Source organism: Pithys albifrons, chromosome 1 (genome assembly GCF_047495875.1).
Source record: "Pithys albifrons albifrons isolate INPA30051 chromosome 1, PitAlb_v1, whole genome shotgun sequence".
Lineage (NCBI taxonomy): Eukaryota > Metazoa > Chordata > Aves > Passeriformes > Thamnophilidae > Pithys > Pithys albifrons.
This window is the reverse complement of record NC_092458.1, coordinates 33,644,232-33,671,511: the sequence shown is the minus strand read 5'-3', so window position 1 is coordinate 33,671,511 and position 27,280 is coordinate 33,644,232. Positions and strand designations below refer to the sequence as shown.

The following is a 27,280-nucleotide window of genomic DNA, read 5'->3' as shown; positions in this document are numbered from 1 at the left end:
GTGCGCACGCCACCCCCCTCACCCCCCCCCGCTCATGCATTCACGGAGCTAAAAAATTGAATGTCCCCAAAAAACAAAAGAGACAGCCTGCCCCACCCTCAAATGATCAGGAAGAAGAGGGTAAAAAAAAAACCATGGGAGCTGTACAATATATTTGTAATATTATTAAGCACACAGACATACACATTCCTGTATCTTGCTGGCCACACATGCTTGCAGATTGGAGTGGTAGAGCAGGCTTTCAAAATTTATCACTCTTGCATTTTTTATAGGGTTTCGTTTGTTTTAAAACTTAGGAAACTGAAAACTAAGGAACTGAAAACAGTGAATTCCAGCCCAAAGACCAATTCCCTGCACTTGGCTTCCAGACACTCACAGCAATTATCCAGGTGTCTATGCAAGGCTCCTCAATTTTTTTCACATCAGATTTTGGATGAGAAGACACATGGACATTTTAACTTTAAATACTTAAATCCCTGTTTCAAATGAGATAAAAGTCTTGTCACAGACAACTGTCTCCATGAGACCTTAAAGGTAGTTTTCACCTCATCAGAAAGCTTTCCCATCTAATTTTACACCATTAGTGGCTTTCTACCCATAAACCACATCCATCATGTTGAAGACAAGTTAGTGCGTTTGCTGAAGTGTCAACTTCCAACAGCTTATAAGAAGCAGACACATAACCTGTACTTTAAAGGGGAAAAAAAAAGTAGCCTTAAACTGGTAAATAAACATTTCATCTAGTACAAAGTAGTAGACAGAAGATGTTATCCTACAGGTGTACAGTTAGGGGATATATTTTGCTTAACTTGCATGGCAGGGGAAAGGCTGGCTAGTCTCCCATAAATAATGCTGGTATAAAATCCCCTTAACTCCTCAGAGGATGGGTGGGAGGCAATTCCTCCTGGGGCTGTCCCAGGAGACCCTCAGTCCCGTTGGCTGGGGGACATGCAGCATCTCAATTCCATGGGACAAGCTCTTCCCAGCTGAGCTTAGGGACTAATAGGGAATACTGCCTGTGGGGTAATAGGACTTTTAGCTCACTTAGGTAAAGCATGGTCACCAAGGCCATGGGTTTAATCCCTGGTAGAGGCCATTCATTTAAGAGTTGGACTTGATGATCCTTGTGGGTCCCTTCCAATTCAGAATACTCTGACTATCTGTGACACAGGTGAAGAGCACCTTGGACTTGCCTTTTCAACCTCCATTTCTAAATTGTTTCATGGCTGAGGGACTCTTCTCTGTGCACATGGAGGTCTAAGTGCCACCAACTGGAGTGGGAACAGGACTCACAGGGGCCCAGGTATCCACACATGTTGCTTGAATGTGTATGTCTGTGTGAACACTTGCAAATGTTAAAATGAATCTGCCGTAAAATAGGATAAGAACATTGGCAGCCAGCCATCAAAGCCAGACATCAAAGCAGCCTGGCCAGGCTACTGGAGGGGCCAGTGAGTCCAAGGTAGCTGCTGGAAAATGCGTAGGATTTGGGCCTTAAAAAGCCAAGAATTCCCAAACCAACATGCAGACCACTGGCACTCCATAACATGTACTACAGGACTACCAGATCCTCTTAGGCAGCAAAATTCAGTCTTCCCTACCCTAAATTTGATGGATGTTGAGGTGTATTAAGGTAGAGAAGACCGACACCAATCCATTAGCTTCAAGTGACAGAGGGCATAGGAAAAGGCAGTAGACAGGTGGCATCGAGTTTTGTTAACATGCAACTGTAAACCATATTCTTCAACCACTCCCATTATTTTTTTTCAACACAAGTTTTATTGCTGTTGCTTATTCCAAAGGTTATTTGCCATTATCAGTTTACCTGAGTGGGTGTTTCTAATATTAATTCAAGACAAAACAGGAGTTAAAGGGGTAGCTAACAGGCACATAAAGCATTACATTACAGTGCACATTCAAGTCACTGCACATGGAGCACAGTCAGCATTTTAATCTGAGCATTGCCAGAGCTTTACTCCCATTATCCATGGGGAAATACAAAAGAATTTAAGGCACATGTGACCTGCTGTTTCAAGTAACAGTGAGGCTAGAGAGATCATGCTGAGAGCTTGTCTTTGGTTGCTGTTCCTTGACTTATTTCTTTCATGATATAAAATTGAAATGCAGTATAAAAATACATCTTGTCACAGGGTCCAGTAGTTCCAGGCCTAATTTCAGTATTCTAATGTTATAATAGTTGAGATTGAGGTACATTAAGAGTGCAAATTCTGCTGGAGTTTCTTCAGGATACCACATACAGTACAAGAGAGAGACTACTCTTTTACTATTGCTTCCCAGGAGAGGCTGCATTGAAAGTTAACAGTTTTTCTTAATGTCTCACATAAGACATATTATCCAGAGGTGTTATTACTGCTACCTGGATTCCTCTTACTGCAGGGAGAGTGAATGGGATTTCATAATTTAAAAACACTCCTTGAATACAGCTTCTACATTTTAGAATCTGCTTCAGCTTTCTTTTCATGGTCATCTTGATCCTTTTTGTCTTCCTTTTCTTCCTCATCAAACTGGGCTTCAATTGCATTTGGATCAACATAGGTATAAAAACTAGCCATGATAGCAAAAATGACACAAACTACCAACAGCAAAGCAGCAAACAGCACATACTCTGCCCACTGTAAAAAAGAAAAAAATCATAATTTATTCACCAGTATTCATTTCTCAAGAGTATTGCACCATTATTTAAGTGTTTGCAAGAAGTGAACTCAGAATGTGAAACTGAGCATGCATAACAATTATCACATGGCTTACAGGACTAAGTATTAGATAGATAAAACAATACATAGCAAAGCAACTGAGAATTGAGGCTCTTCCAGCAGTTCCGCCTTCACTGAAAAGATAAAAGTTCTCTGAAAAGGTCTACAATATCCCCTTCCTGGAGGAAGCAGGAATTGAATGAAAGACTGAAGAGGAAACTCAGCACCTCCCTTTACTCTAAAACAGGCTGGTAGTGATTCTGCTTCTACTTAGGTCAGCAATTAAGAGTTTCTACGGACCACAAATGTGGGCAGAGATCAAGACCAGAAAATCTGGTTTCGAAGTACCATCTCCACCTGAAAAGCCTAAACAGCTCCATTTCATGCTCTTTCCAGTTAATTTAGCTGAAACTGAGACTAACAAACCTGTTTCAGAAGCAGGATCTTCCCTCTCTCTGATAGATTTTTTGATTCATTAGGGAGTGCCACTAATAGTCTTGTACAAGTGTTCTTTACCAGGAGAACCACAACTTCCATGTCTCAAAGAAAGAGGTTTGAAACCAATGGAACCAAAAGAAGGGATACAGCAGGACTGTGGTAAGCAGGTGAAGGCTTATTAACAATTAACAAAATTTTGATAGGTTTCAATTCAGCTCAGCAGTTCACAGACTTTCTACACAATGAAAAGAAATTTATTGCACAGATGCTAAAAACTACTGCTTGCAAGCAAAGAGACTGAAAGCAATAGTTAAGGATAGCAAATAACAGATAAGAGAGGTAGAAGGAGTTGTTAAAAGTTTAATATACAAAAATGTTGAGGCAATGCCGGGGAAAAGTCCAAGAGAAATTTTAGAAGGGCTCCAGAAGGCAAATCACCAGCCTGTTGTCACAGCCTTCAAAACTAGTTTTAACCTAAATAGGTTTTAAAGATTAATAACTTCTTTATTTATATACTCTAATGAGATTATTCAGTCAAGAAGTAGTTCTACCACTCTTGTAGCTAACACTAACTTCTCATATTCCAGTTATAAATGCAAATCCACCATAACACTGATGTTCAAAAGTTGTGGTTAAGGGTTATCTGCCATGACTCTCCCCTGGATTGGAACTGCTTTCTCACAGTGCAATATCACACATATTGCTTGTGTCCTTACCTGCTTGCTGAGTTGGGATGCTCCAGCTACAATAAGGACAATTATGTTACCAACAGCCACAGTCAGCAGCCATCCTGCCTGCAGCACTGACTTCATGTTAGATGGGGCCTGTGGAAGACAGACATATATGTTTCAGACCAACACTGCTCTGACTTATTTTCTGATGTTTACTGCCACCTTTACCGTGTAAAACGCTGCCTCTCTGCAGGGGGGAAGAGGATTTCTTGGTTTGGTTGATTTTGGCGCTGGTTGGGGGCATTTTTGTGTTTGTTTGTTTTGTTTTTAAATTAAAAATTGCTAGAGAACTAAACAGATCCAGAGAAGATTTGAGGAGGAAGAGATCACTAGTGCACTAACTGTAACACCTTTAGCTTTAAACACATTGAGTAACTAACAGGCATATTTTACACCTTCAAAACACGTGGTACAACTGAAATGAAGAAACCTCACGCATCATCATCTAGCAAGCCACATATTAAAACGTCCCCCTTGCTGCAGTTTCCAGACTCAGAATTAAGGGAAGAAATGCACACAGCTAATAAACTGAAGTCAGAAGATAAAGGGATTAAATAATTGAACTGCTGCTATAAGCTGTGTAGAGTAAATTGGTGTGAAGATTAGGTGTCAGTACTTCATTTTATATTTGAGTACCCTCCAGTTTGGTTTTACAGCAGCAGTACAGTTCCACTCACTTTCAATGGGAAGTCACATATGAAAAGGAAATTTGGGGGTCAAGTCTTCAAATTATAAATTCAGCATAGCTTCATGTAAAACACTGAATCCTAATGAAACAAGGCCAACTTGCCTCAGCCTATAGAGTCCTGATACAGACCCCTAAAGGATATAGCTGATAATAGCAACAGTACACAACCTCCACTTAAAAACAACAGATCACAGATCTTAATTTTTATCAGGATTCTTAACACAAAACCAGCAAAGCTTACCTGTGAGTATGAAAACTCCAGCCCAGTGACAGAGAAGACTACTTCTCCACATGTAAGAAGAAAATACTGAGGAATCTGCCATAACATATGGACTGTACTGGGTGCAACATCTTCAAAATATGTTATGTTAAGGCGGCTTTTAGTACACTGGAAATTAAAATAGCATGTTAGGAACAGAAATATAAAGTCTGCACACTAAAGACACTCTAAGCAGTGGTACAATCATATCCAAAGTTCTGGGTAAACAAATATTGCCTATGAAGAGCTGCACACCTAGTTATAAAGTATAGGTATTTTACAGCAGACTTCATGCAAATCCATAGTGTCTAATAGGGCTAAAGATTTAAGGCCATTAGTGATGAACATGAGTTCTTGCATTATGTCATGATCATACCCATCATTCTTCTTCTAGTTAAAGATGGCTTTATGTTCTGCTTAATACACCAGAATTACATCATATATACAATTAGGGGCAAGAGGGGTAATTCTAGAAGTGTTTTTTTAAATAACGTATCAACGCAGAAAGTAATTCCATATTATCCATTAAACAACATTGCCAACTCACCCCATCAAGTGAAATGGTGTAGGCACTGCCAAATCCAAATTCCTTTGTAAGTACTGAACAATAGGAGTAAGATGATATTTGACTTTTAATGATATATCCCCTAAAAACAAAAACACAGTTAAGATCATAGGTATAGTCAATTGTGTGTATTATCTATCTGAAAGAAATTCTATCCCCTTTTCCCAAGACAGGTATGTCCAAGAGATTAAATTAGAGTAAACGTTTAAATTAGACAAGTATGTCCAAGAGTTAAATTAGGGTAAATGCTTACAAGTGTCCTCCTGGAACAATGGTGTAATTACTGGCAGTAAGACGAGGTACTACTTGAATATTCTCATCATCCATAGAAACGTTGACGGTAGGAGCATAAGCATTTATGAACCTTTAAAATGCAAGAGTGATTAAATACTATATAAAATATATGTAAGTCAAAGAATAGAGGCTCTACTTTTAATGATATACTGGTAGCACAACAAATATCAAGTCTTCCCATTTAATTTTTTTTCCTGTCAGTTAAGATTTTTGAAAGAACGCTAAATATCTTAAAGTGTGAGTAATACAAAAAGCATGCTAGACTTCCATCAGCCCACTGCCTTCTTAAGAGAACACCAAAACCATGCTGGTACTACAATCAGTAGAAAATGCATCTGCAAATGTGAGATTTAGGGAAAAAAAAAGGCAGAGAAGGAAAAGGATAGTTCTCATCCAACATTAAAAAGGAGGTATAGACATGTAATCTGTGCTGTTCATCCAAGAAAAAAGTCTAGGCAATGGAATGAAATCCACACTTCTGATTTTAACTAAATGAAACCCAAAGCAGATGTGCAAGATAGCTGAAAAGAGTCACGCTTCTGAAGTTCTTACACCCCCTAAACATCAAGTGAAGTGTCCAGCAAGAGGCAAGACCCTAAAGGATAGAAAACTGTTAAGCGAGAGTCCACCAAAAGACAGGTTGAAGACACAGTCACACTACTGTCAAAATTTAGAAGCAAAACAAACTCTACCTGACAAGGTTATTTCCTTCTTCTGGTTTTGATGTAACATTGTCCAACATCTGGTGGAAGAGACCATTATCAAAATACTTCATTGGCATCAGTGAACAGCTTAAATATGCACTATTACGTAGAAGTGGGAATTTAACAGAGGCTTCAGAGAAAGACGCCAGACCTTTTCCTGTAGGATCCTACTAGGATACATGTTTACTATAAAACTCTCTTTGACCACACATCTAAGTCTTGGTGAAAGGGTAATTGTCAAGGTAAATAGTAAGTTGGTAATTTTTTTAAATTTTCTTTTAAAACTACATCTTGGCCTGCTCTCTACAGCTCATCAGTGTTACTGGTAGAGCAGAGACAGAAAATGAGTCAAAAGAAAAAGCTATCCAGAGCTTGTCCTCTCAGCACACTCCACATAGACAGCTATCAAAACATTAATGTATATTTTAAGAATTAAACAGACTTACCAAATTATGAGGCATGGTTAGCCCAAGCGGCTGAAATGCGAAAGTGTAACGTTTCCCCCCTTGCAGGTCCTTCAAAGATTGATTGTGATTTACAATTCCAGAAACTACATTTAATGATTGCAGCTCAGACGTCTTAAATGTCATGTAGCCCGTCTGCAAAGACAAACAAATTGCTATGAACTTCTGTGCAACTGCAAATTGTCCACAATTTTGAGGGAATGTTATGGACTCAGGGGTGTCAGATGTTTACACATGTGTTACTTCTGAAGTGCCAGTGATGATGAGCATCCCCTAACTTTCATTTTTAGTAGGTTTTTCTACATCAACCATTAATTACATTTGATCATTATTTTTGATTAATTTCATTTCTTACACAAGCTTCAAAGTTACGTAGGCTTTCCACAAGCATTATGGAATAGCTGTTATATTTTCCAATATATTTATTGCTCCAGACAAGTCAGGCTTACCACAACCACCACTAAAATTATGTTTAGCTACAGAGGTAGGACAAGATAAAATGCAGCATTTTCCAAATAGCAACACCTCCTAAAATATGCAAAGGCAGGATTCATCTTTATGGTTTCAGCATAACAGATGTGACATGTTTTCAATTTTCTAAACACATTTAATCAATATAAAATACTTAAACCATTAATAGAGACATTAGTGTAGTACTAAAATAAGCCTTCTGTTTTACAGGATTATAAATAGCAATTTATAATCCATATGTGGATTATAAAATGTCTGTAATAGGGAGTAGAGCATTTTATGCCCTTCATTTTCAGGTATGAACTATGGTTATATCAATTCCTTGTCTCTATGCAGTTTGGGTGCCCTTATCTTCTCCTCACACCTCTATTCTGTGTGAGGCAAATTTGGAGGAGGATGGAGTAGGATTTCTCCTCTTACATGGAAACAGGACTGTAGGCTATCAGAGATCACACTCTAACATCCCTTATCAAAAACATCCATCAGCTCCACTACATTTTGCTGTCAATAGACTATCAATGCTGTGCTGAATTAGAACCTGAAAAGGTTCTTTAGTAGCAAAATCTGAAGCTTAACGTGTGATGCAGCTACACAAAAAGCTTCCTGTTGAGGTTAGCCATCCCTCATAGTGACTCACTATAGTGACCAGTGACTCACTAGAGCTGAATGGACTTTCACTGAAAGAAAGGGCATTCTTGCTGTTAAAAAATGGAACCTTCTTAACAAGAGTGAAGTTTTCAAGTAGTTTGAAGTCACTGTTAAGTTTATTGACGTTTCTTGGAAAAAACCCTCCACTCTTGTCAAACTAGTAGCACTTCAAATATTGACATAGTTACCATTTCTTCATTCAGTGTGTTTTCAGCAACAATTCATTCCACAATACAAAAAAAATTCAGTTAGAATTACTAGAAGAAAAAATACCAACTAGAAAACAAACAATTTTGAACCATTAGTTAAGAATGACTTTGACTTAGTCCATTAGAATTTTTTTTAACTTACTGTTTCTTATCTGTCCTTACTTACCGCATCCATAGATGCTACATCCACCTTCTGAAGTTGAGGGTGAAACTGAACTGTTGCAGGAAAATAACCTAGATTCATTAACCTAATTTGGGTTTGCCCAGCTCCAGGGAAAACTGGATAAGTTTTCTAAGAGACAGAAAAAAAATAAAATCAGTGCTCTAAGTCACATGGAAAAATTACTATAATTACTGTGATCTTTATTATTTCATGTTGAACATTAGCATTTGCCTTATGAACTACACTTGTCCAAGGGATGCCACACAAATAACAGGTTTTGTCACTAGTCTCACAAGTGGCCTTAGGAAAGAGGTCTCTCATCTACAACAATGTCTCCACGGCCAGATATGGTTCTTTGATCACACCCTGCAGCATGTTGCCACTACCAGGGCCACTCTGCAGTTCAAGCTATGAGTTTTGCCCACATCCTTTGCCTGTCTGGGTTTGAGAGTTCCTTTGTACCATGTTCTGACTATTCTCCCCCAGCGCTGGTGCTGCTGAACCAGAGAAGCACAGATAGGCACTGCTCGGTGGGACAGCCCAGAGAAACAGAACTTCTGGAGACTCTACTTCCCACCAGATCTAACAGTAAATTAAATAGCTTCTGCTCTTGGAGAGCAGCATGAACTGCAAGAGTTATGTCTGTTTCAATTCTGCCTCACCCCTTTCTCCCTTCCCTTACTTTTGTCTGCTTCAATCTCTTTTGGTACATCACACACAAAAGCCCCCACAGGTCCACCTTTGCCTTTCTTGCAGGAGATTCTCATGCAACAACCTGGGAAATTGCCAGTGTTGATGAAGCTGCTGCCCAATGCCAGTGTGTCTGTACACATGCACAGCTCTGGCCCTCTGAACAAGGCATTTGGGAAGACAGCCTGCTACACCAGCTGAAGGCCAGATCCTTTACTGCCATCTTCAAGAGGCAGAGTTGAACGTACAGCCTGTCTCACTGCTGGGACCAGGCATTAAGGAGAGAATTCCTCATTCCTAACTAAAGCTATTAGTTGCCCAGAGAAGCTGTGGATGCCCCATCCCTGTATGTGTTCAAGGACTGGCTAGATGGGTCTGAGCAACCTGGTCTAGTTGAAGACATCCCTGCCTGTGGCAGGGGGTTGGGACTCAGTGATCTTTAAGGTCCCTTCCAACTCAAACCATTCTATGATTCTATTTAAGATTTCAGCCCCTTCCTTTGATACTGCACAAGGACAGGCAGCCATCTCTATTACCTATTCAGACCTTGGGGTGCCATTAACGGATCACTCCCAGAGGTGTTGTCAATGTTCCAGCAACAGGGGAAACCTTCATCTGGTTCAGGCATGGCACCTCCCTTTGGAGCAAGGAAGGTTAAGCAAGATGAATTCTGCCTTAAACAGGTTTCATCTTTGCTCATGCTGTGATGATGCTTCCCAGACTGTCACACTTCATCTCCAGTCTAAATACCAGAAGGGATCAAACACACAAAGCAGTGCCCAGTAGGTCAAGCAAGTGTCTGGTTTTCAGCTTTTAGTCTCAGTTTAAAGACAGAGGTTGCCTTTAATGTGTGATTTATATTAATAGCACTGAAATGTTTTGCAGAATAATGTTCATTGCTAGTTAATTTTATTATGCCAATCACAGTATTGTAATATACTTTTATTTTCCCTCTCTTTACTTCTGTGCTCATATGCTTCCTTCCAAATTTATGAGTCTTGGGTCATGTTCGCCTTAAACACACTTTGTTCTGTATTAACAACTAAATATTAATAAGTAAATACTCCTGTGTGGCTGAACTTACATCTATTTGCACTTGCACAATGGCAGCAGCAACAAAAGCCATAGAGGCAAGGAACATACCAACAGTCATCTTCTTCAGGGGCCTAGTACAACAACAAAAGACATGCGAGTTTTAAAGAAGTGTTATTTCAAAGCTTCAGCAGTGTATTTTCTTTCCACAGTGGGAAACTCAAATGGCCACAACTACCATATTACCACCATTTGAAGGGCTGATGTTATTACAGAAAGTGTTCTGCTTAGCCAGGTACCTCTCACTTTGTTGTTACAGAATCAGGAAACACATCTTTCCTGTAGCATCTTAATATAACCTGTTCCTCTGCACCTGCTGGGCTCAAATATTGACAGAATATAGTTACTAGATTTCTGAAAAAGTCTGTTCTGCAGGAAGAAAAAAACCTGATCCAATACAGTTGTCAGCATTACAACAAAGAAACAGGAAGATATGCTTTTAAAAAGAGAGTAACAACTTCTGTCCATACTACTATGTTTAAATAAAATGGAACAAAAAAGAATCAGGGAAATCTGTTGAATTAGGAGACATCTACTGATATTCAGTTAAGCTGTAAGGGTAAATTTAAAGTACTTATTTATGGCATCATTTGTCCAATGCAGAGTTTTCACAAATGAATGACAGTATTTCCAGCACAGCACACACCCTAGATTTTTCATAACTGTATGGAAAAATAGCATTAAATCTTTAATCTGTGAAAATTATTTTAAGAACTGTATTCTCTTCTGCCTCACCAAGCTCTTCTGTGAGTGCTAGCTACTTCAATACCAACATGAAAAATAATGTGTAGTGCACTCTGAAGCTCCACCTAGAAGTATCCAGTGAGGCAGACTCCTCACTGGGGCTGAAAAGGAAACACATCTTGTGTCTTAGACAGTTTTAAGCCCAAAACATGACGCATGCTAGGCATACATGTTGTATTTCTACTCCATATTCTTCAGGAGGGAGAAGGGGTAGACACAGGGGGATGTGGAAAACACTAAAGAGCATCTCTCCTGCAATCAAAAGATTTTGTCCGTAACTGGAAAATATTGTTACTTCTAGTCTGTGATGCCTCTACATATCACTTGCAGTATTCTGTATTTTTTTATATATCTTAATTTCCTTTAAATATTAACCCATTTAAAAGACACTAGTATTTTCTCCTTAGCTGAATGCTGCTCTTGTTACATTAGCACTGGAAGAGCCATTTAAAAAAACCTTCAAAACAAGCCTCTGCTGAAGTCGGGTAATTACATCAACTTACGTAAAACTGATCTTGCATTTCTTGATTAAAGGATAGACCACAGAATCTACAATTGGGACCACTATAACAATCAGGATTGGATTCACAATCTGTTGAAGATGAACATAAAAAGATGAAAGAATTAAGTTTTTTTCCAAGTACTTTTTTTTAAAAAGGGGCAATATGTAAATAAACTTTCAAAAGTATTTAAAAATGGCAGATAAAAGAATAAGTGTACCTGCATTTGGTCTGGTTTGATTACAAGAGGCCCCTGGTGAAGAAAAAATAAACAGTTTTTAATATTATGACAATAAGTGGTTAGAAAGGTGTTAATCAACAATAAAAAAAGAATAAAAAGTAACCTACTTTTAAACCCCATTCATTGCTGTGGCTTGCAGTGTCCATCTTGACCCCTTAATAAAAGAAGAGTAAATTAGATAGCACAATAACTCAATCTTTCAAAGTTCCTTTTGAATTGTTTTCGTAAGTAAAGTGTTGGGAAAGACATGCAATAAAACAAAAAAGTACAACTAGCTTCCTATGGAATATTCTTACTCTGCAATGTAAACATTTGAACCAAGTGATCCTCATGGCCCATTTAATTTCATTTACTTGCTTTGTGAAATAGAGTGGAGAATAATTTAGATGCAGAAATTAGCTGGTGAGATGGCAGGGACATCCTGTGCCCAGCACTGCTGTCTTCTGTGCATTAAAGCCACCCAGGCGCCTGTGTGCCATCTGCCTGAGCAGCCCACACCTCCAATACATCCATCCCTCCTTCACACAGCCCAGCAGTGAGCAGACAAGCCAGGGCTCAACCTGCCATGAGCTCTCTGCCCCAAAAACCTGCCCATAGCTGGGTCAAGTGCGGCTGACTTTCAGCCTGAGCCCAGGGTGAGACAAGAACACGTATTACTCCATCTGTGGTGTGAGCATTTAACCACCTGCAACATACCACTTGTCTCAGAGAGGAGTTACTACTCATGTAATGAGTATTTAGCTCTGAATTTCATGGCAGAACTGCCTGATTGTAACAGCTCATACAGGCAGTTACAGTTCACAGGTAATGAAGCAGTGGGGTATAGGGAATCTGGACTAAACCTCCTACCATCTGCCTTGGATAAAGCTTTCAACTCCTCTCAGACATCACCCTAAATTCATACTGCAATGCACAACCACGAAAAATGCTTTCAGGAGTCTTGAGCACTCACTCCACCAGGTAAATGAGAATTATGAGCTTATACTTCTGCTTGAAGAACCCTTGATGTTTGTACAGACTGGGAATGAGATGCTGGAAAGCAGTGCTGTGGAAAGGGACCTGGGGGTCCTGGTCTATGGCAAGCTGAATATGAGTCAGTAGTGCCCTGGCAGCCAGGAGGGCCAACAGCATCCTGGGGGGCACCAGGCACAGCATCGCGAGCCGGTCAAGGGAGGGGATTGTCCCACTCTGCTCTGCACTGTGTCAGGGGAGGTTTAGGTTCGATATTAGGAAAAGGTTCTTGACCCAGAGGGTGGCTGGGCACTGTAACAGGCTCCCCAGGGAAGTGGTCACAGCACCAAGCCTGACTCTGGGCGCAAAGCTTGACGGCGCGTGCCACGTGCAGGTCCGGGAAAATGCCACTTTTCAGCCCAGAATTCCAGATGGACGAAGATTCGCTTTCTGTCCTGGCACCTTTTCCCTGGCAGGATTGTTCCTTTTCTAGGGTTAATGGGGCCCCATCATTGGCACCTGAGATCCAAAGGTTTGGGAAGGGAAGGTTTGGGAAGGGAAGGTTTGGGAAGGTTTGGGAAGGTTTGGGAAGGTTTGGGAAGGTTTGGGAAGGGAAGAAGGGAAGAAGGGAAGAAGGGAAGAAGGGAAGAAGGGAAGAAGGGAAGAAGGGAAGAAGGGAAGAAGGGAAGAAGGGAAGGGAAGGTGTGGGAAGGGAAGGGAATGGAAGGTTTGGGAAGGTTTGGGAAAGTTTGGGAAAGTTTGGGAAGGTTTGGGAAGGGAAGGTTTGGGAAGGGAAGGGAAGGGAATTTCCCCCAAATTTCCCCCGTATTTGTGCCCCCCACTCGTGTTCCCCGCTCTGGGGGCGGGGGTCGCCCCCCCATGCCCCCTCCTGGCGCTGCCGAAGCCTCAAATCAAAGCGGCGTCAGGAACTAAAGTGGCTCCAAATGAAGAAAAATGGAGCCTGGGCCAGAACGCGGTGGCTCCGAGACCCCCCCGGGACCCCCGCGGGGAGCTTGGGAGGCACCTGGGGGGGCTGCGGCCACGGCACCGGGACCCCTTGAACCCCCCAAGACGCCCCTGGACCCACTGAAACCCCCTGAACCCCCCAAGTCCCGCCTGAACTCCCCGAAACACCCCGGACCCCCCCGAACCCTCCTGGACCATCTTGGACACCCCTTGGACCACCCTGAACCCCCTTGAAGCCCCCCGGAACCCTCCTGGACCCCCCTGAACCCACAGAAATGCCCTTGACCCTCCTGGACCCCCCTGGACCCCCTTCTGGATCCTCCTGAACCCCCCTTGGACCCCCCTGGACCCCCTTGGACCCTTCTGGACACTCCTTGGACCCCCCTGAACCCTCCTGGAGCCCCTGAAACCCCCTTGGACTCCCCTGGATCCTTCTGGACACTCCTGAACCCCCCTGGACCCTCCTGGGATCCCCCTGGACCCCCCTGGACCACCCTGGATCCTCCTGGGACTCCCCTGGACCACCCTGGACCCTCTTTGACCCCCTTGGACCGCCTTGAACCCCACTGGACCCTACTGGACCCCCCTGCACTCCCCTTGGAACCCCCCTGAAACCCTCCTGGACCCCCCTGAACCCTCCTGGACTCCCCTTGAATCCCCCTGGACACCCCAAAAATGCCTGGACCACAGTGGGGGAGCATTTTGGGGGGTCTTTGGGGGGCTGTGGTGGCACTGAAACCCCCAGGGTGGTTTGTGGAATCTTTGGGGGGTCTTTGAGGGCTTCAGCAGCAACACCGAGACCACTGAGGGGTCTTTGAGGGCTTTGGCTGCAGCACCGAGACCACTGAGGGGTTTGGGAGATCTGCAAAACCCTTTGCAACCTTCCCCAAAGCCCAGACACAACAAGAGGCTGAAGGAGCCCAGGAGAGGCCAGAGCAGCAGGGAAGGACCCACCCTATGACCCCTAATCCAAATAGCAAGAACAGCTCCCGACATAACTTTTATTACTACAAGTATGTGACAATGACTATAGGAGTTGCATAGTTGTGATAACTAGGGTACATCAAATTGCAGAGATACGTAACTACAGTGCTTGCTTTAAACAAGAAAAGGGAAGGGCATAACTATAATCTGTTACAAGCTGAATGTTCTGTGAGGTATTATGAGGTATTATGACCAAACTCTTCTACTGAACACAGGGGACAAGATGCAATCTATGCATTTACACGTACCCCTGTTACAAGACTGAGGCTACAGAAGGCATCTCTTTACTCATGAACTCTTCCAAGTCCACATGGGGATCATCAAGGTCTAGGCAAAGAAACTTTTCTACAACAGACTTGCATTTTTCCATCCGAACTCCTCTTAAAGGATCATGAAGACGTTTGATAGGTTTTCCGTTGCGAATCAGTTCTGATACTTCTATTCCTCTTTCTAGAATTTTGGCTGGCATTCCTGCTAATGCAGCAATGTTGGCAGCATGACTAACAGTGGACATGCCCTGTTTGATCTGATAGAAAAATATCAGTTCATCTCCATCCTGGTGGGTGTCCATGGTCAGGCACTCCAGAAGAGGTGTGTCAGGCAGGAGGTCTAGCTGCATTAAACTGTGAAAATTAGTGGAGACATAGACCTGTGGACACTGTGTTCCTTGTCTGAGCCAGTACCTCAGGACAGCAGCCAGAAGAGCCAGGCCATCCAGTGTGTTGGTCCCTTTACCAAACTCATCAATAAGTACCAGGGACCTCTCTGTAGCATTGTTTACGGCCTTGGCAGTCTGGTTAAGATCAATCATGAAAGTGGAGAGCCCTACAGAAACTGATTCCCTACTGTGGATTCTTGTGTAAATCCCATCAATTAGTCCAATCTCTGCCTCCACTGCAGGGACATAACTGCCGATTAGAGCCATGAATACTATAAGACCTACTTGCTTTAAGTAAACACTCTTTCCAGATGAGTTGGGCCCTGTGATGATCTTTATTCGTCTGGTAGTATCACCACTGTTCACAGGATTGGCTACAAAAGTCTTTGCACATAGTTCCATGAGTGGATGTCTTCCACCCTTGATGTGGAAGCCCTGGCGATGCATGAAGCGAGGTCGGCAGTAGGCGTTCTCCCGGGCCATTGCTGCCAAAGCTAGGAGCACATCCAGATGTGCAGTGTACTCAATCACACTGTTAAGTACTTCAGACTTCTCCAAGATTTTTGTCTGTAGCTGGTGCATGATAAGTGTTTCCTGGTCTCTGATCTCACAATACAAGTCACCCAGCAGGCTGTCTAGTTCCTTAGTCCGAGCACTTCTGTAGTGCAGCTTATCATCTGACAAGAACATGAAGTCCAAGCCTTCAATTATGAAGTCACTCTCATTCACCATATCTGGTAGCCGTGGAATGGAGAGAAGGAACCCAATCAAAGGCATGTAGGTTACACAACAGGAAGGAATATCATTGTCCAAACACTCCAGTTCTTGTTGTGCCACTCCTGTAAGGAAGTCTGGCAGTCCCATCAGCTTTCGTCTCTTCTCATCGACACTGGCATCTATATTGGGTCTAATAGTGAAGTGGTCCTCTGAGATGCTGCCTTCAAAGTCTACCACTTTGCTGATTAGATTAGCAATGTAGTGCAGATCATCAGTGAAGACACGTGAAATAATCTGAAAAAGTTCAATATTGTTGGGCAGAGAGCGACACGTGTTTCTAAGGCACACTGCATTGTATGCTGTCTTATAGAGTGCTTGCCAGTCACTAACTTTTGTGTTGGAAAGAGTCATTCTTTTTAGAATAAGAGACACATTTTTAATATTCTTGAGGCAGTTTTGAAGAGTGAGGACTGTTTCATGGTTCTGAGCCATGACGAAGAAGTTGATAACATCCAGCCGTTTGTTCAGCTCCGTCAAGTTCCTGGTAGGTCGTGTGAGCCACAATTTCAAAAGTTTTTCTCCCCATTTCAATCTGCAACGGTTTAAAATTCCATATAAGCTAAATCCTTCTTTTAGTCCACTGGACATCTTGTACACAGAAGGATGGATATCACTTCTAAATATCTGCAGGGCACTGTAAGTGTCTTGGTCCATATTCACAGTATCTGTCAGCAAAAATTTTTTAATGGCCAAAATAGGAACTGCTATACTGCTGTCTTCGAACTCAACTCCAACCCTTCTCCTGTCTAGAAACTTAAGGAGGCCCCCTAAGGTTTGTACCATGAGTGGACTCTCAAAAGGGATGATTGAGGACAAGTAAAGAATTTTCTCTGTTGCAGTCATATGAGATGGGATAAATGGAAATTGCCTAGATAGGATCCGTTGCTTGCTGACTTCTAGACCAAAATCTACATTAGGAAACAGGACAATTTCTGGTTTCCCAGTGTCTTTATCACCAGCAGTAGCTTTTAGGTTGGTCAGGAATTTTGCAATATTCTGGTTCTGTTTTGCACTGGTCACTATGGATTGAGGATTAAGTTCCCCAATCACTGTTTGCAGTAGTTTGAGCTCTTCATTATCAGGTATCTCAGGCATGAAGTAGACTGTGCAATCCGCTGTATCATAATAAGTAATTGCCAGCTGCCCTGCATACCACAAAATAGACATGTGTGTCTCAGATTCCTCTTCTTCCTCTTGTTCAGGGCCAAGCGGTGCTATCGAGGTGTGGCTCATGGCTGACGTGGCACTCATTTTGTTGGTGAGAGAGGATTTTATTCCCAACTCATCCTAAAGGTCCTGAGAAGTAAACTGTAATTGACCTCCTTGGGGACCCCAGAGACCCCCAGAGGACCCCCCCAGGGACTCCACAGGGACCCCCAGAGACCCCAGAGATTCCCAGAAACTCCCAGGGACACCCAGGGACCCCCCAGGACGCTACAGAGATCTCCCAGAGAACCCCCAGTTTCCCCCAGAGACCCCCCAGAGGCTGTCAGAGACCCCCAGACACCCCAGGGACCCCCCTAGACCTCCAGACACCCCCCAGGGACTCCCAGACGCCCCCACGGACCCCCAGGGCCCCCCTAGGGCCCCCCCAGAGACCCCCCAGAGACCCCCCCAGAGACCCCCCCAGAGAGCCCACTGGGACTCCCCAGGGACCCCCAGAGACTCCCCATAGATCACCAGGGACTGCCCAAGGACCCCCGCAGACCCCCAGAGACTCCCAGGGGCCCACAGAAACTCCCAGAGACCCCTCAGGGACCCGCAGAGACCCCTCAGGGACCCGCAGAGACTTCCGGACACCCCAGAGACTCCCAGAAACCCTCAGAGACACCCCAGGGGCCTCCAGAAAGCCCCAGAGACCCCCCAGAGACCCCCCAGGGACCACCAGGGACCCCCCAGAGATTCTCAGAGACCTCCAGGGACTCCCAGACACCCGCCGAGACCCCCAGGGACCCCCAGAGACCCTCCATAGATCACCAGGGACCGCCCAAGGACCCCCACAGACCCCCAGAGATCCCCAGAGACTCCCAGGGGCCCCCAGAAACTCCCAGAGACCCCTCAGGGACCCGCAGAGACCTCTGAGGGACCACCAGAGACTCCCAGACACCCGCCAGGAACCCTCAGATGCCCCCAGATACCCCCAGAGATCCCCAGAGACCCCCAGACCCCTCCAGGGACCCCCAGACACCCCCAGAGACCCGCAGGGACCCCCAGGGACCCCCCAGAGACTCTCAGAGACCTCCAGGGACTCCCAGACACACGCCGAGACCCCCAGGGACCCCCAGAGACCCCCAGACACCCGCCAGGGACCCTCAGATGCCCCCAGAGACCCCCAGAGATCCCCAGAGACCCCCAGACCCCTCCAGGGACCCCCAGACACCCCCAGAGACCCCCAGGGACCCCCAGGGACCCTCCAGAGACCCCCAGGGACCCTCCAGAGACCCCCCCCCTGTGACCCCCAAGAACTCCCCTGGGGATCTCCTGGGACCCCCCAGAAACCCCCAGACACCCCCAGAGACTCCCAGAGACCCCCCCAGGGACCCTCAGACACCCCCAGAGACTCTCAGAGATCCCCCAGGGACCCACAGGAACCCCTCAAAGCTCAAAGTTCAAGATACTCTCAGGCACATGACATGACTCTTGGGGATGATCCTGTACAGGGCTAAGGGGTGAACTCAATCCTTGTGGGTCCCTTGCAATTCAGCATATTCTGTGATTCTGTATTTATAACAAGAATGACTAAGTGAGTGATTAAGCTGACTGGTATCCAGATCATTTAAGCCCTGATTTTCCACATTGTTTGCACTAGAGCCCTAAATTTCATCTCACAACTGACAACAGAAGAAATATTAGAACTAAGAAAGCTTTAAAGTACTGTTTCACTCTGAGTCCTAGGCTGATACAAGATTTGGAGAGGCCTCAGTCACGGAATAAGTCTTGGGCATGCTCAGATAAACAGATTCCCCTGACTACAGAACACCCTGTAGTAGCATGACTCAGTAACTACCCTTCTGCATTAAAACCAGATTAAACAACTTGTTTTTCCACCCTCCCATAAGCACCTTTTATATATGGTGATCTCAGAGTACATAGAGTGATATTGTACAGCTCTAATTACCAAGCCAAACAGTTTCTACTTTACCTGCTGGTCAAAAAGTGCCCAGAACATGGGGAGAGGGATGTAAAGGAAAAGCACCTTCAACACCATCTTAGTCTGAGCAATCAGTCGTTTCTGCAGCAAATGACAATGGCACAAGAGGAATTGTTTAAAAAAAAGAAAAAAAAGAAAAAAAAAGGAAAAAAGGGAGAATTGCGGACTGCTAGTCACAGCAGAGCAACGGGCAAAGACCTGTCATGTAATGTTTACCTACATACTGAACTTTGCATATTGTGGGTACTTCTGACAATTTCTGTTCAAATAGTACAAAGTCTGACAAGGGGTGTGGGAAGGGTGGTATGGAAGGTAACACTGATATCAGAGATACCTGGGCCTCCTTGCCTGTACACTCATGGCAGCATGAGATTGAGTACTTAGTGCTGTGTTATTTTCCTAGGAAGGAGGCATTTGAATGACAGGCAACTGAGGAATTTCACATATGAACAAAGCTTAGAGGCAAAGGAAAAATAAAAGTGACAGTCAAACGTTTGTACTCCGTTGACAACAGGGCAAAGCAGATAGGAGGCAAGCAACATGGCTGGGGACTATGGAATACAAGACTTTGAGAGTCATGGTAAGAAACCGCACTGAGGCCAGAGGGGATGCCGTGTTTAGCCACTTAAACTGAAATTTCAAACCATAACTTGGCAGTTTCATTCCAAGTATTATGGCCCTCTGCATTAACCATGACAGGCAACACTATTCCCATTTTTCCTCTCTGCAGTCATTAAATCAGCATTGAAGGCAGTTTACCAAGACCAACAAAAAATTGAGAAAGACAATGCTTGCTATTTTTCTAACTGGAAAACATACAAGTGTTTGTATTTGTTTAGCGAGGGAAAGTCTTTTTTTCATATCCCTTGAATTTCCCTGGACAGCCTATTATTACACAGAGCATTGACTCACACAGCTCTACTTACTCCTACAAGAGCTGGGGTGATAACCTGCAGTCCCAGGGGAGCACTGAGATTCGGCCAGATCATTAGCAGATCATCAGACTGAAACTCCAAAATTATTTGCCCAGTGCTTGAGGCAATGGATCAGAGCAGACAGAGAGAAGCTGAGGGTCAAGCACTGTTATGGCAGAGGAGGTTCACACAGTACTTACATCATACTTCTCACTCGCCCAGTCCAGCCAGTGCTCTCTCTTGGGGAACTTCTTGCTGCGATGCCGAAACCGGTTTTTGATGGCAAACTGAGGAGAGACAGAATTGCGTAATGACAGCAACCCTCACACCCTGGCACGCAAGCGACCAAATACAGTCCCCAAGAACTCAGCAAATTTTCTGCATGGAATAACATGCAAAGCTGAGCTGGACCTAAGGAGCAGAACTCTGAGCAATGGCCAAAGTCACCCATAGACATTTGGTTTTGACAGTGCTTACAAGATAAGCAATGGGCTGAACTGTAACAAGCTGGCAGGGCTGCATGGAGAATGAAGAAACCCATAAATGAAAAAATCCCCTGCTTTCCAAGTTGATGCACTGCAAAATCTACTGCAAATCTACTCATGAAGATTCCATTCCCTTCCTTGCAGACTCACACTGAGGTGTAACTCCCAACTTCCTTAATGCAGTGGGGATCAATATACCTCTGCATTGCAAATAACATTCTTTTAATAAGCAATAAGTATTTGCTGATAACATGTACTGGTAGCTCTGCTCTTGACTCAGGCCAAGGCATGTTTGTCTCCTATTACAGGGCTGCATAAAGGTGCACAAACGTACAAGGAATGATATCCAGAAGCTGGGATAAACTTTTACATATCACTGACATCTTACTTTGTTTTCTTTATGTATAAATTCACACACAAATCAAGACATACTTTAAAAAAGTGCAGTCTAAACCTGGAGATATCAGAAACTAAAATTAAAAAGGTAAAAAAACCCCCAAGCCCAAACATTAGAATCTTTTCTCATTTTCTTGGTTTGAGCTGACAAAATGCCAACTGCCCAATACAGACTCAAAGCTAAACCCATACCACTCATATTATGACAGATTTCTGATCGAGGGAAGTCTATGGAACAGTTGTAAGAATTGCTGCCAGAGACTTTTGGAATAAAAGCAGTACTTACTCCAATGCATTTGCAAACTTGAAGCATTACGTTTCCTTCAGGTTTAACTTTCTTGTACATTTTACTTCCAATTACGAACACAACTACAATATTCAAACAGAAGCCAAAGGCAACTCAATTATATTAAACTAGTGGCAAAAAAATGCTATGGAAACTGTAACAGTCAAGGAGTTAGATTAGGGTGGGAATAACCCTCCTAAATAAGGAATGAAAATGCCTATTCTCATGCTATTATACAGTAAAATAAATCAAATTAATACCAGCAGATGGCTGCTATTTAAGACAAAAACCTAAATCTGGAAACTCTTCAGGCAAGTCCTCAATGGCAAGTTAGCTTGATTGAGGGATGGTCAAAACCAGGACTGCTCTGGACCTTGGCTCTGGCCTTGCTGTATGGGCTCCTTTTCAGGAGTTCAGGATGCTGCAGCTGACATGATGCAGGGACACATGAGGCTCTGCCTGAACTTCAGGACTCACCAAGGTGTCCTCTGCACTCATGCCCAGGCCCATTCCTCAGCCTCACCCTCACACATGTAAGGCAGGACACAGGCAAACCCCCACAGACATCATCTAACATGGGTTGGGCGCACAGGCAAGGTGGGGGCTGCGGTAGCTGGGTGGGCTCCCAGTCAGGACCATGAAGGATACTGTGGTACATAATGGCACCCACCCAGTTTCTTGGTCTTTGTGCTGCAGCAGTCAAGCTCAGGCAGCAACCTGTAGCACAGCTAGTAAAAATGCAGGTGTTTGAGAAATAATGACATGGGATTTCTTCAGTGCAGGGACAACTGCCTTATACAGTTTGCATTCCTGGACTAGAGATAACTTCCAAACCACACATTTCTGAGAATTTTCACACTACATTTAAAAGATCTATTTATATAATCCAGTAGTCCAAGAAATACTGACAGTAGTTTATAGAATATAGAGAATTCAAAGGTATATTCATGCCTCTCCCTAGCACCATCAGTCTCTCCTGGTAAATCAGTAAAAGTGAGTGTATCAGATTAATCCCACCCACAAAAAAATATTAAGTCAAAAATTGCAGAAATAAACAGGTATTAGTAGAAATCAGTGTCTGGAGATCTCTATCACTTTTTCATTATTCTGAAATCATTATCATCTAAACACTGAAGCAGCAAGATGGCAACAGATGCACTTACTCAAGGCGACAGCCATGAGGATAGCAGGAACTCCAAAAGCCAGTGGGTAACATCGCTGTTTGGTATGAATGCCACACTCCGTAGCTGAAGTGCAAAGTAACAGATTAAAGTCCCAGTCAGTGCTGCTGATGTTTTACATACAGTTTCTGTACTTCACATTCATTATTAACACATAGGGGAACAAACCCCTCTGCTGACATTCACAGAGTGGGTGGTCAGCAACCAACTTATATTTTTCAACCCTTTTTTGATAGTGAAAGGTATTACAGAATGGTTGAGGTTGGCAGGGACCTCTGGAAGTCATCTGGTCCAAGCACGCTACTCAGCCAGGGTTACCTGGAACTAGTTGCCTAGGACCATGTCCAGATGCCTTCTGAATATTTTCGAGGAGATAGACTCCATAACCCCTCTGGGCAGTCTGTCCTGGTACTTGGTCACCCTCACAGTGAAAAAATGCTTCCTGATGTTCTGAAGGAATCTCCTGTGTTTCAGTTTGTGTCCATTGCCTCTTGACCTGATGCCAGGCCCCACTGAGAAAAGCCCAGCTCCATCCTCTTCATTCTTTCTCTTCAGGTATTTATACTTGGACAAAATCCCCCCCTTAGCTTTCTCTTCTCCAGGCCAAACAATCTGATGTGTCTCAGTATCTCCTCACAGAAAATTTACGTCTTGTTTTATACTGAGACATGAAGAATCATATTGGAAGGGTCAAATGCATGGCCTTAGTAAGAAGGACCGAGGTTACACAGTCTTAGGGTAAGTTCATATACAAATATGATAATAACTAAGTGTAGCTTATTGAAAAGGAACATCAAAACACCAATCCTCTCCCTTTCCCTGGCATTAGTCAGTGATTTGGCTTCATAGACTTCATGCACAAATCTGAAATGTTACTCAGAGTGGAAACATAACTACTAACTGAAAAATAAAAGACTAAAAAAACCCCTATTATAATCTTCACCATACTTCTTTTAGGAAGAGAATTGGGAAGTTTGTTTGGGAAAAAAGAATGCTAGCTTGGAGTTAATTAATGTCTTGATTTAGTTGTATTAGCCTTTTGGTTAAATCTTTACAGGACTCAACAGTTTGTCACTTCCCCTGAATTAGTGATTTTTTTTTCCCCAAGGTAGTTTTCACCCTCTGTCTTTTTGTTTAGGGTCATGCTATTCTCTACAAGCAGAAGAGAAAATAACTTTCTTGTTCAACCGTATTAAAAGTTATTTACCTTGTCACATAGACAAATATGCATGTATTGAGGCTTCTGTACTTAGCAGGGACACACTTCAGAATAGCCTTAAATCCAGAGGAGGGCTCTCTCCCCACTTCCCTTCCCAGCCAACAATACATCTCTATCTAGTGTGATGGTTTTAAAGGTATTGGAAGAATTGACACATTTGTCCCTTCAGAGAATTAAAACATGCATTAGGTATACAAGTTGTTAGCTCCAGCATTACTCTTCAGATCTAGTATTTTTGATCCTGAAGGCAATACAGCCCTCAGACTGCCTGGTTTTAGACAGTACCTCGCCTATGGGAAGTTGAATGTGAACTATTTACTAGGTAACTCCAGTGAGTCAGAGAACAGAACTTTAATTTAGACCTAACTAGACTGCAATCCAATGCTCAACCTTTTCTGATGTTTAACTCTTATAAACAAATGTGTGGCCTTACCTCTGAGATTTGGGGTGACTATAGTAGATATGAGACTTCCACAATTAATGGCCAAATAAAAGATAGAGAAGAAGGTACTTCTCTGTTCTTCCTACAGTAAAAACAGAAACATATTCAGAAAAGCTTGGCCAGAACCACATTGAGGAGCCTAGATTGTTAAATCAGCAACTCTGTTTTTTCAGTTCAAGACAAATAGATAACTACCTCCTTCTTCAGCTACTCAGGAAACACTACAGTAACACACAAGTCTAAATATATACACTGCTAGAGTAATATAATAGTAAAATGTTACTTAGAGTATCTGTATAACTGAAAATCCAAAAGACACTGTTACCTGACCATCTTCAAACTGATCTCCACCAAATGCTGATACACAAGGTTTGATCCCACCAGTACCAAGTGCAATGAGGATCAAGCCAATCATGGACAGTGCACTGGAACAAAAGAGAAAAAGAGTAACTTTTCTTTCTTAAAGCATACACAATAGACTGACTGAAAGACAGTTGAAATTTAAGTAGCATAAATTTAAGGTGTAAGTTGTCCTTTTCATTAACCTGGAAAAAAAACATGTACAAGGCAACTCACATGTGCAATGATACGATATCGGGAAAGCCATCCCGGTTGTGATCCGACAGGTCATTTATGGAGCCCACAGACAAGACTGCCTGTCCAATTGTATAGACAACAGACAGGGAGACAATGGTCCTGTGGCAAAGAGAGGAGATATTTTTTAGATATGTTACTAAAATTACACATATAAGACACACAAATAATGCAGATTACATAGATAATGCAGGCTCTTTCTCATACAAAGATCCTTAGTAAAAAAACACCACAATTAAGAGATGCAATAAGTTATGGACTGAACTTGTCAAAAGCTGCTGTAGAAATTTGCCTCCTCACCACTGCCACAGTATTTTAATTAAATAGTCTTGTTTAATTAAACAAGGCAAGATCACAAATGAATTCTATAGATATCACAGGAGATATTTAAATATCTTCAGTAATTGCCTTTCTAGTAACCAACTCCAGAATGCATTTCTATATTTTGTATAGGGTGAAGTTTAAATGGACTACTGTGCAACACTGAAATACAAAATTTACACTGATTTTAACATCATTAAACATTCTATATGTTATTTTATGTCTTAGTTGCAGAAGTAAAAGAAGAAAAAAAATTAAAAATCTTCTTTAAATGTGGAAATTTCCCCAAAATACTGTTGTGAAAAATAACTCTCTTCTCCCACTCTTTCAGCTGTAAAGGTACCAACATCTTTACACTCAGATTAGAACAAGAGCAGCACTGAAGAGCACAGACTGAAGGCTTTCTGCCTGACTTCCTCTGCCAGGTGTCTGGGAGGGCAGTACTGCAGAATAACCAGCCCCCACCCCTTGCCTTTCGGGTCCAACCCTCTTTTCTGTATATAAAAACATAGCCCATTTTAACTTTGTTGCACCTTAAACATTGACTGGAGTTTAATCAGTGTTCATTTGCTTCCTTTGCTGGGCCTCCATTCAACAGGCACAGACCCAGGTCTCCAGTTTGGAGGAAGAGCAGGAGAAAGACCATGCAGTGATAGGAAAGTATTTAAAAGCCCAGTTCCAGGAGAAGCAGTCCCAAACCCAGTTCATGAGCATGAAGGGCAGGCTCAAAGACCTAGGGCAATCCAACTCTAATTGACACAGGCCAGAAATCATCACAGCAAGGCTGCAGCAGCCCCCTGACACAAGAGGGACACAGACCAAATTCTTCTCACTTTAAAGCAAAGTTTCTCTGACTTCCAATTGCTTTTCCCTGTAGCAGAGTAAAAGGATCTAAAGTGGGGGAACAGTCAATATGCTGTTTAGTGATATTTAACAGATAAAGTAGAATGGGGGTTTTTAACAGCACTTCAATTTCATTACTTTAATTGCCTAACAGCTTGGCAGAAAGTTTACAATTGAAGTTAAGAATTAGAGAAGGGATGCAAGGTCTGCTAAGCTTCATCTTGATAAAACAAGTAAAAGCCAAAATGGATTTAAAAAATAAACCATACCAGCTAAACAAGTGCCTACACAATATATTTAGGCTGCAATCTGCAATATATCTAGCTAGTTGCAGTGAGTTTACACTGCCCAGACCAGCTCCCCAGAGCACACAGGGCAGTGGTCACAGCCCTGGGCTCCCAGGAGCTGTCAGCACAGCAGAAGGTGGTGCAGCTGACTGCACAGCACAGACAGCTTCATCTCTCATCCCTGGGAGACCTTTGACAAGTCAGCTAACATTCAGACTCTCAACCCTCCATAAAATCTTTATCGTGCTTTTTTTCAGGCAAAGTAAACACTATTAGAATCATGACATTAAGAAAGGAGAGCCAGATAAGGCTGTTGAAAATAATCAGATTACATTTCAAAGAACTTTACTGGTACTTTCCCTGGCAACTAGCACACAGGTAAAAAAGATAGAACACATCATTTAAAGGCAGAATTGCTACTCCAGAAGAGCTTTCTCTGAGCTATCAATTCTGAAACCATACAGTATTTTAAAACTTAGAATAAGTTCCAGTTCACACAGCAATTCACTTTTCTGTTGGCCACTTGCAGTAGGTAAAGACGCTGTCCAATGTAATTATAACCTCCAGTATCTATTTTGCAGCTTGGTAAATACTTTCCTTAGTTTAGCTTACTTTTTGTCCAGATGAGAGGAAAAACATGTAGTATGCCAGGAAAGAATGCTACTAGCCTTAGCACATTAGCAGAACTGGAACATTTGTTAATTCACAGTAAAATTTCAAGTCTGCGCTAAATCAATTAAAACCTCAAGCTTTGGCAAAATAAAACACATTATCCTGGAGTAGTCAACACCAGCTCTGAAGGTGTTGTTCAGAGCTGCTGTTTTAGGTGATGGTTTAAGTAACATTGATTTCAGGTGAGCTTTCAAGATTTTGGCTTTTCTTTTTCTGAGGAAGCACTCACTTAAACTTTCCCAGCCAAGAGTCGGCAATGATCGCTCCAAGGATAGGTGTCAAGTAACACAGGGCAACAAATGTGTGGTAGATGGCCGTGGATAAATTGTCATCCCAGCGCAGAAAATACTTGAAATACAAAACGAGCACAGCTGCAGGAAGAACAACAAAACAATGGGTTACAAACCAAAGTCAGGGCTGGGTAAGTAATGGTCAGCACAAGGAGACCCAGGACTTACCTCGCATGCCATAGTAGGAGAACCGCTCGCAGAACTCATTAATGACGATGAAGAAGATGCTCCGAGGGAAATCGGCACAG

The 27,280-nt window shown here is 42.9% G+C and overlaps 1 protein-coding gene across 6 annotated transcripts; it reads right to left on the bottom strand.

Moving 5' to 3' along the window:
* Positions 1-1,695: 1,695 nt before the first annotated feature.
* Positions 1,696-27,280, bottom strand: LOC139668916 (solute carrier family 15 member 1-like). Of its 6 annotated transcripts, XM_071549145.1 has the most exons (13): positions 19,094-19,285; positions 11,723-11,769; positions 11,595-11,627; positions 11,378-11,466; positions 10,123-10,204; positions 8,352-8,477; positions 6,840-6,992; positions 6,382-6,431; positions 5,649-5,759; positions 5,378-5,477; positions 4,813-4,959; positions 3,869-3,976; positions 1,696-2,633 (listed from the first exon to the last, which is right to left on the bottom strand). In XM_071549145.1, exons 2-13 carry the CDS (start codon positions 11,759-11,761, stop codon positions 2,448-2,450), a joined length of 1,224 nt encoding a protein of 407 aa, XP_071405246.1. In that variant the 5' UTR covers positions 11,762-11,769; positions 19,094-19,285; the 3' UTR covers positions 1,696-2,447. The 6 variants fall into 6 exon arrangements, with proteins under 6 accessions (XP_071405246.1, XP_071405255.1, XP_071405236.1 ...); XM_071549154.1 differs by lacking the exons at positions 1,696-2,633; positions 3,869-3,976; positions 4,813-4,959; ... (4 more) ...; positions 8,352-8,477; positions 10,123-10,204 and adding exons at positions 20,217-20,303; positions 21,184-21,266; positions 22,347-22,430; ... (3 more) ...; positions 26,972-27,113; positions 27,201-27,280 and having other exon boundaries at positions 11,410-11,466; positions 19,094-19,183; XM_071549135.1 differs by lacking the exons at positions 1,696-2,633; positions 3,869-3,976; positions 4,813-4,959; ... (6 more) ...; positions 11,378-11,466; positions 11,595-11,627 and adding an exon at positions 14,765-17,247 and having other exon boundaries at positions 11,741-11,769.